The sequence below is a fragment of the Diaphorina citri genome, unplaced genomic scaffold (genome assembly GCF_000475195.1).
Source record: "Diaphorina citri unplaced genomic scaffold, Diaci psyllid genome assembly version 1.1 scaffold2550, whole genome shotgun sequence".
In the NCBI taxonomy this organism is placed as follows: Eukaryota; Metazoa; Arthropoda; class Insecta; order Hemiptera; family Psyllidae; genus Diaphorina; species Diaphorina citri.
Genome location: NW_007379970.1, coordinates 6,845 through 16,960, shown reverse-complemented (window position 1 = coordinate 16,960; position 10,116 = coordinate 6,845). Strand labels below are relative to the sequence as shown.

General features: G+C 43.4%; 1 protein-coding gene across 1 annotated transcript in view; it reads right to left on the bottom strand.

The window, feature by feature from the left end:
• Positions 1 to 9,877, bottom strand: part of LOC103519129 (glycine receptor subunit alpha-3-like) — a 17,279-nt gene extending 7,402 nt beyond the window's left edge. The window contains exons 1-8 of the mRNA XM_026830730.1: positions 9,837 to 9,877; positions 8,629 to 8,711; positions 7,725 to 7,874; positions 6,876 to 7,006; positions 6,280 to 6,350; positions 5,567 to 5,726; positions 3,586 to 3,610; positions 3,005 to 3,084 (exon numbers count right to left, since the gene is read on the bottom strand). Of these exons, the coding sequence (XP_026686531.1) occupies positions 3,005 to 3,084; positions 3,586 to 3,610; positions 5,567 to 5,726; positions 6,280 to 6,350; positions 6,876 to 7,006; positions 7,725 to 7,874; positions 8,629 to 8,711; positions 9,837 to 9,877 (741 nt within the window). The remainder of the gene's footprint in view (positions 1 to 3,004; positions 3,085 to 3,585; positions 3,611 to 5,566; positions 5,727 to 6,279; positions 6,351 to 6,875; positions 7,007 to 7,724; positions 7,875 to 8,628; positions 8,712 to 9,836) is intronic.
• Between the last annotated feature and the right edge of the window lie 239 nt (positions 9,878 to 10,116).

Sequence of the window (10,116 nt, the reverse complement as noted above, 5' to 3'; positions counted from 1 at the left end):
AAGCCAGCCATTCTGAGAACAAAAATCTTACGTGTTGGATGAAGTTTGCGCCGGGTGGGAATCGAACCCGCGGTCTAGGGCTTGCTAAGCAGGCCAACCCTCCAAGAGTCCAAGCTAACTAGGCTGGCGACATCGACACAATAAAGGAAAGCCCAATCGGAACTACAACGGACCGTAGATGTCTTTTTTCTGATGAGTGAGATCAACAGCTCACTCAACCACATAACGCACCAGTTTTATAATTATATTTATTTTATAACAAACAATATTGTTTCGCATACCTAACCTAGTAATTTTTTTATGCGTTTTTAGAAGCGAAAATCTATAGTTCTTTCAGCTTTTTACTAAGGTAAAATAGGTAGATAAGTAGGTGACTAGGTACTCAGTAAGTAATGGTATTTTAACATCGCTATGTAACATACTCTGTAAAAGTCCTTTTTTTCGTGAGTGAAATCTAGAAAAAATTACTTCGGTTAGCTTGGGAGGTTGGAAGGTGTTCTGCCTTGTGAGCGCTTCCCGCCCGGATTGAACTTTTATTTACCAAACAGGATATTAGGTTTTTAGTTAAATTCCCTTATGCAATTAAAGATTAAACAAAAGAAAGATTACCTTCCTTTATGAGATTAACTTTTTTTGAGCTCTTTTACCCAACAGTACTAACGTCCGTTCTCAGAACGACTGGCTCTCTTCCATCCTAATCTCTTTCCGCATTTCGGATAAGACCTCCGTTTTTAACATTTCCCTCTAAAACAGATAAAAGTTCACTGAAAGTAGGTCAGGTAATACCGTTTCTCTGGAAATCTGAACCCAGCTTCTCATTAAGGGACTGAAAAATTCCGGAAAATCTAAAACATAAAATTTTATTGAGTTAATTAAACGGTTGTTAGGGACCTGTACTCGACTTTAAGTCCTTTGTAGGAAAAACTTTTTATTTTTTAATTAATTCAGTAAACATTTAAAAGCATGTTATTTTACTTAACCACTACACCACCGAGGTAGGTAGCGCCTTGACCACTACACCACCGAGGTAGGTAGCGCCTTGACCACTACACCACCGAGGTAGGTAGCGCCTTGACCACTACACCACCGAGGTAGGTAGCGCCTTGACCACTACACCACCGAGGTAGGTAGCGCCTTGACCACTACACCACCGAGGTAGGTAGCGCCTTGACCACTACACCACCGAGGTAGGTAGCGCCTTGACCACTACACCACCGAGGTAGGTATTCCATACCTCGGCTGGGATTGAACCCACGCCCTCCTGTTTACCAGGCGAGCGCCTTGACCACTACACCACCGAGGTAGGTAGCGCCTTGACCACTACACCACCGAGGTAGGTAGCGCCTTGACCACTACACCACCGAGGTAGGTAGCGCCTTGACCACTACACCACCGAGGTAGGTAGCGCCTTGACCACTACACCACCGAGGTAGGTAGCGCCTTGACCACTACACCACCGAGGTAGGTAGCGCCTTGACCACTACACCACCGAGGTAGGTAGCGCCTTGACCACTACACCACCGAGGTAGGTAGCGCCTTGACCACTACACCACCGAGGTAGGTAGCGCCTTGACCACTACACCACCGAGGTAGGTAGCGCCTTGACCACTACACCACCGAGGTAGGTATTCCATACCTCGGCTGGGATTGAACCCACGCCCTCCTGTTTACCAGGCGAGCGCCTTGACCACTACACCACCGAGGTAGGTAGCGCCTTGACCACTACACCACCGAGGTAGGTAGCGCCTTGACCACTACACCACCGAGGTAGGTAGCGCCTTGACCACTACACCACCGAGGTAGGTAGCGCCTTGACCACTACACCACCGAGGTAGGTAGCGCCTTGACCACTACACCACCGAGGTAGGTAGCGCCTTGACCACTACACCACCGAGGTAGGTAGCGCCTTGACCACTACACCACCGAGGTAGGTAGCGCCTTGACCACTACACCACCGAGGTAGGTAGCGCCTTGACCACTACACCACCGAGGTAGGTAGCGCCTTGACCACTACACCACCGAGGTAGGTATTCCATACCTCGGCTGGGATTGAACCCACGCCCTCCTGTTTACCAGGCGAGCGCCTTGACCACTACACCACCGAGGTAGGTAGCGCCTTGACCACTACACCACCGAGGTAGGTAGCGCCTTGACCACTACACCACCGAGGTAGGTAGCGCCTTGACCACTACACCACCGAGGTAGGTAGCGCCTTGACCACTACACCACCGAGGTAGGTAGCGCCTTGACCACTACACCACCGAGGTAGGTAGCGCCTTGACCACTACACCACCGAGGTAGGTAGCGCCTTGACCACTACACCACCGAGGTAGGTAGCGCCTTGACCACTACACCACCGAGGTAGGTAGCGCCTTGACCACTACACCACCGAGGTAGGTAGCGCCTTGACCACTACACCACCGAGGTAGGTATTCCATACCTCGGCTGGGATTGAACCCACGCCCTCCTGTTTACCAGGCGAGCGCCTTGACCACTACACCACCGAGGTAGGTAGCGCCTTGACCACTACACCACCGAGGTAGGTAGCGCCTTGACCACTACACCACCGAGGTAGGTAGCGCCTTGACCACTACACCACCGAGGTAGGTAGCGCCTTGACCACTACACCACCGAGGTAGGTAGCGCCTTGACCACTACACCACCGAGGTAGGTAGCGCCTTGACCACTACACCACCGAGGTAGGTAGCGCCTTGACCACTACACCACCGAGGTAGGTAGCGCCTTGACCACTACACCACCGAGGTAGGTAGCGCCTTGACCACTACACCACCGAGGTAGGTAGCGCCTTGACCACTACACCACCGAGGTAGGTATTCCATACCTCGGCTGGGATTGAACCCACGCCCTCCTGTTTACCAGGCGAGCGCCTTGACCACTACACCACCGAGGTAGGTATTCCATACCTCGGCTGGGATTGAACCCACGCCCTCCTGTTTACCAGGCGAGCGCCTTGACCACTACACCACCGAGGCAGGTAACTTACCTCTTTGCTTTCTTCCACCGCAGATACTCTGTTGATGAACAAGGATATTAGAACCTCCATTTGTTTACCCAGATATTGGCCTGTGAATATGAAGAAGAATGGTCAATTTTGTAAATGTAGGTATGTATGTATTAAAAAATCTATCCACACATAGTCGACTGGCCCTCGATCCACTTCGACTCCACATCGATCGATGGTCGATCTACGGCCGTCAACTATGTGTGGACTGTGGACACACCTTTAGAGTTTTTTTTTAAATTTTTTTGAGAACCGAAAGGGAGACAACGAGCGAGAATGATAAAATTATTCCCTCCTTTTTCTCTTGGTTTGTTCTTGGAACGGCTGGCTTTCTTCTACTATCCTGTCCTTCTCTCTTCGCTTTCGGGACGATAGGATCTTAGAGCAGTTACAGCTAGTTCCCTCTTTCAAACGCAAGAAAAATCTTATTAGGAGAGCGGTAGCGCCGCGCCCCGCCAAGTCAAAATTTCAGATTTAACTTTGTTTTGTACACCTAGTTACAAATTAATCTAATTTTTAAAGGCTGAAATCCTCGGCTATATTATTCCCTGCCGCGACATTACCGCCTCCCTCTATATTGTGATCCGCCTGCGGAAAAAGCGGTTTTTACTGATCGAAAGAAGGGAAGTTGAAGTTCTGACAAACCTCACCCAGTTTGAGTAGGGCCGCTAGAGACCGTGACCATGCGATGGCCTAACTATTAATTATACATATTTCTGGACATGGTCTTCACTTGACTGGACTGGATTACAGACTATCCCCTATCTAGTAGACGTTAACAAACAAGACTACAGATAAAAGGACAGACGAGTTGATATATTTCGACCACTACTATGGCCATCATCAGAACAACTTACATACTTACTTACTTACTTACATACTTACTTACTTACATACTTACTTACTTACATACTTACTTACTTACTTACATACTTACTTACTTACATACTTACTTACATACTTACTTATCCGTGGCTAAGGCATTGTCGACCATATATTATGCCTGCTCCACACTGTGCCTCCATTGCGCTCGGTCTTGAGCATATACTCCTGCCAGAATTACTCCCATCTCCTGGACATATTCAAATAATAAATGAAGTGAAATGAAAATTTCATTACTTCATTTTCATTCATTCGAATTTTATGATTGCTTTGATTGAGTTAAATGATTGGGTTTTCTAATTAATCAAAACTATCAGTGGGAAGGGGGGGTGTAGTTGAGTTCTTTTCTTCTTCTTCTTCTTCTTCTTTTGACATACCTAGATCTTGTGTTAATATAAATATAGGATTGACTCTGAGTTCTGTGTGAGTTCCTTTTTTAGCCCGTCCTTCCTTTATTATTCCAGATAGCAGGTGGTTTGTTTACAATAATAAATTAAGAGGGAGAGAGATCTAAAGGGTTTTATTATTGTACTTTTGTTATCATACAAGCATATTATCATGTTGTCTACTGTGTCCCGAAGAAATATCGATCAGTTCTGACTTCTGACCCTCAATAAATTCGATTTTTTACTTTCCTTATCCTATAGGAAGGAAAGAAATGTGCGGGAGTTTCTCGTCTTTTTACTTTCCTTATCCTATAGGAAGGAAAGTAATGTAATCGGGTCAAATTTTCGATGGTCAAATTTTAGTGTCAAAACACGTTTTGAGGTTCCTAGAGCCTAAATCCAAAGTTTCAGCCATTGGTCCGTGTGTGTGTCTGTCTGTAAACAAAATATCTCGAGAACGGGAAGAGCTAGAGACTTGAAATTTGGTATTTGGTTAAGACCGGTGCAGTGGTTGGCGTGCCATTTTACCCGCTTTTTGGCGGTTTTCGGTGTAATTTAACAATATCTCGGGAACGGTATAAGCTAGAGACTTGAAATTTGGTATGCAGTTCACAAATGTGACAAGGGTGCCACAGAAAACGTTTGGTTGAGATGTGGTATTTTGCCGCTTTTGGACAGATTTCGACCGTTTTTTGGCGGTTTTCAGCTATAGCGACAAAACGGTTAGAGATATTGTAAAAGTCAGGTTAAAAGAACACTCAAATAAGCTTCATTCAATAGGATAAGGAAAGTCGTGTGATGTTCACACCAGATTTTTTTTTTTTGCCACTTTCTTTTTATTAGCTGGCTTCTGGCTTTGAAAATAAATAAACATTGAAAACAAATTCTTCTTTCATCCTCCTCCATTTACCATTTTTCACAAGATTAACAATCCAAAAGTCTAAATTCCACCACACTATACAGAACTACACTGAGGTTGGAGATATTCACTTTCCAAATTTCATGTAGATAACTATCACATTGTATCCCAGAAACCCAAATTCAAAATTCCCAACCGATATTTGGAACATGATGACAAAAAACATGTTTTCCATGTTACCATCGATATAGCCATATTTTATGATGTGACTTTTTTTAGTCATACGAAATTCCTCTTTGGACTAGTCTGGACTGGTCGCGAGTGTGGTGGCACCATCACGTCCAAACCAGTCCAAAAAGAAATTTTGTATGATGGCTCAAAAAAGTCACGATAAAATACGGTTTATTTCTACGTTACCAAATGGTCGAGATCCCGGTGCTTGTGGCGCCAATGTTTATCATAGCGGATTCCGAACAGAACTATAAAATACTCCAACATTGCCAGGAACACAAAGCATGTACAGGAGATGAGCCACACTTCTATACATTTCAGTTCCAGAGCACTAGGCGAGTTATTCCTGAGGAGGGAAAAAAGATGTTTGGTCTAAAGGCAATTTTCCGAAGGACCAGGCAAAAGTGTTAGATAGACATGGAGCCATACTAAGGGGGTGGGGTCAGAATGGGTCAATTTAGGAATCTACATCCCTGCAAACTTGCCAAGGTCATAAATTGAACCCCCTGAAAGGTTTGTCCTAGAAATGTTTTTGGAGTCTAGTGTCAAAAAAAACATAACACAGGCCTTCAGACACGAGCGTTTGTCTATTCTTCCTAATTTTTTACCAATTCCTCGGTTTGCAAAATCTGAACTCTTTCTGAATTCTTGGCATACCTTTCCTGGTGGACATGCTAGTAGCATACTTTTCATGGTATGCTATTATTTGCCTTGATATAGTTGATAGTTAAAAGTAAAATTCGGACATACTCGGAGAGTCGGTTGTCGGACAGTACCCAAGATTATTATGATTTCCGAATTACTACTGTTAAGAGTACCGAATAGCGTATATCTTTGGCGGACACGTAGGTATGGACCTTGTCCGGCATTACCCTTTGATTACCGGACAGTTTACTTACCGGATGGTATCAAACATAGTGACCAGGGACAGGAGAGTAGTCACCAGCAGTACCAAACGGCCCGGGACTATCTCCATCCAGTAATTAACATAATGACTATTACAACCAGAGAGTTACTAGCTGGATAACAGCTATAATTACCGGATTACCGGACAGAGGACGGTTTACTTACCGGATGGTATCAAACATAGTGACCAGGGACAGGAGAGTAGTCACTAGCAGTCGTCCATTTTAATTTAGGGCTATTGCACTGCCAAAAAGATAGCTAACCTGTGTCTATACAAATCCCTGACGGACCACTTATGTTAAGCGACGTCTTGCGTGGTTGGTACATATACAGTCCCGACACGCTTAATGTTTCGTAGTAATTTCATTGTGATCACTCCAGTTTTTGGTGTTTCAATACTGATTTTGTCCAAGTCCAGTAGATGGTATGTCCGAAAAAATATTAGTTGACAAGATTTGATGTTGTCGATTTTTGTGATATCTTCAAAGATTGACAATTATTATCAGGAATACCAGGATTATAGGATAATTAGGTATTTCTATTGGCTAATAAACCTTTTTTTCACTAGCAGTACCATACGGCCCGGCACTATCTCAGGCATAACTACAAAACTACCCCAGGACATAATGACGAACAGAGTACTCGGTAGGTAACTCTCCACTAGGTGACTGCGGATTTCCCGACTCAGTGTGATGATCATGCGGGCCGCAGAGTGATTACCTGCGGCGAAAAGAAGAAAAAGAAGAGGAAGAAGAAAAAAGAGAAGGAGGAGAAGAACGAGAAGAAGAAGAAGAAGAAGAAGAAGAAGAAGAAGAAGAAGAAGAAGAAGAAGAAGAAGGAGGAGGAGGAGGAGGAGGAGGAGGAGGAGGAAAATAAAAAATTGAAGAAACTTATCGTCTTATAATGCCGGTCAATCACGCTCAGACCACCTGACGGACCTGAGCTTTTTGCGCCACATACGTCTGACATGTAGCTATGTAGGTCTGACATGTAGCTATGTAGGTCTGACATGTAGCTATGTAGGTCTGACATGTAGCTATGTAGGTCTGTCAGACAGTCTGAGTGTGCCGGAATCACGAGGCCGGCTTATGAAGCCGGCCACTCTTGAAGTCCCGAAATCGAAGAAAAAAGTCAGCCATTCTGAGAACAAAAAATATACGTCTATAGGATAAAGTTTGTCCCGGGTGGGAATCGAACCCGCGGTCTAGGGCTTGCTAAGCAGGCCAACCCTCCAAGAGTCCAAGCTAACTAGGCTGGCGACATCGACACATAAAGGCAAGCCCAATCGGAACTAGAACGGACCGTAGATGTCTTTTTTCTGGTGAGTGAGATCAACAGCTCACTGAACCACTTAACGCACCAACCACGAAATCAGTGCCCCGCGAGAAAATATTGAGGAAAACATTGTGCAGTACTTGTTCAACAGAACACCGCTTACCTTCCCCATAGTAAATGGTGCGATTTACTTTCTCAGTGGCGAACGACACAACGTAGCGCGGCAACCGATAGATGTCACCGGAATCACGAGGGAAATTCAGAGGCGGATCATCACGCCATCGGAAGTGCATGTCAGATACTGTGTACTTATCTGAAAATAGTGAATGAGCGAAGTAAGGTCTAAGTAAATTTTTTAATACATATTATTTCAAATTGGTACATTGGTAGGTATTAGGTATTATCGTATTATTATCTGTTCGTTTGACAGGTTGGTTAGATTTTTTTTTTATTTATTTATTTATTATTATTCAAATTTGGCAAAATTATTCAAAACCCAGAAGACACTAATTCAATCGATTTCAGTCTCCAGCAGGTCTTCAAAGTCTTCAAACCCTCTTCTGACTATCAAGGAACCTAATTAATAAACAAAATTATATCAATAAAGATGAGGTGCTCTATTAAACTGTTGGTATAACGGAACAACTTGTTCTAAGCTGACAGTCTAAATAATGCACTACTTATACTTCTAATAACATACGTACATGAAGTAGGTAATTTTATTTTTTTATTTTATTTTATTTTATTTTTTTTTTATTATTATTTAATATACCTTATTTATACTGTCGGCTAAGACTAAAAAGTCCCATTATGCCAACAGTTTAAACAGGCCTCATTTATTTACATCAAACATAAGTACATACATAGGTTTAACATAGAAAAGGATGGAGAAAATTATAAATATAAAAAGATATTAATGGTAATAGCCACCAAAGAGGTTGCCACTAAAGGTAATAGGACTAATAGGAGAATTTGCTCCATTTCTCAGTAGATTCTTGAAAGGTTTGCAAATTTACACTTATATGCTAAATGTTTTATTAATGTTTAGAATTCATGGTTCTACTTACAGCTACTGAAGTCTACATAGCACGTCTGCACATCCAAGGGATATAAACTGAAGTCCATGTCACATTTGATGATAACAGTCGCCCTGGAATCACAATAGAATAGAATTGTAAGAACGTGAATAGAATAGGATCTAGAATAGAATAGAATTTAGAATAAAATAGAAACAGTCTTGTAAGCTCTAGGTCGCTAGTTTGAATCCCGCCCGGAGTAGATTTTATCCTAAACAGATAAGGTTCGTTCTCGGAACGGCTAGCTTTCCTCCTGTCCTGTTTCTCTCTTCGCTTTCACAGCATTACTACGTGCCTCCTTTGAAACCAATTGCCATAATTCAGTAATTTTTTCACGATGGTAATGCCGCCACTGGTCGCTACTCGATTAGAATAGTTACTCAATTGTCCTCACGAGGAGTGCACCCTGAACTCCAAGTATAGAGCCGAAAAAACGTTGACCTCCTCGGTAATCGTACCGGGGACCTTCGGCGTTCAAACCTAGTATGATATCCACTAGGACACGGGGGTTTTTTTTTTTTAAGAGGTTTGACAGAGGGAACTGTAACTGCTATGGTCTTATCGTCCCGAAATCGAAGAGAGAAGGAAGGCAGGATATGGAACTTTAACTGCTATGGTCTTATCGTCCCGAAATCGAGGAGAGAAGGAAGACAGGATAGGAGAAAGCCAGCCGTTTCCGAGAACGAACATTATCCCATCAGGATAAAATCCGCCCCGGGCGGGAATCGAACCCGCGGCCTAGCGCTTACAAGGCAGACGCACTACCAACTAAGCTAACTAGGCTGGCAAAAGAGATAATTAATAAAGACAGTAGTAGAGAAGAGAGAGAGAGAGAGAGAGAGAGAGAGAGAGAGAGAGAGAGAGACTTGCAAATGAGAAAGAAAGTTGTGGTAACAAATTGTATACCGAACGAACGAATTTAGAGAGGGAAAATTCCCTCCTTTTCCTCTTGGTTTGTTCTTGGAACGGCTGGCTTTCTTCTAGTATCCTGTCCTTCTCTCTTCACTTTCGGGACGATAAGATCTTAGAGCAGTTACAGTGTTATACCTAGTTCCCTCTTTCAAACGCAAGAAAAATCTTATTAGGAGAGCGGTAGCACCCCGCCCCGCCAAGTCAGAATTTCAGATTTACCTTTGTTTTGTACACCTAGTTACAAATTAATCTAATTTTGAAAGGCTGAAATCCTCGGCTGTGGGTACCCAGAATCAGATGTGCCCCACTTCAACATCATGCAGGTCATGTCGAACCCCATCATCCAACATAACATTAACACGTCCAATGCAAGTGACATGTAAGTTGACATGTATAGCTAACATGTACCTGACGCAAGATACGTGTCAACCAAACTTTTACCATAACTTTGCGGGGGTGGCCGAAACAAATGTCATTTTTGTGTTTTCGAAAACCCGAAAAAAAAAGTCCCAAAGTTCCCCCTCTGGGGTGTTGGGAATTTTTGGTAAACATAAAAACAACCTGATG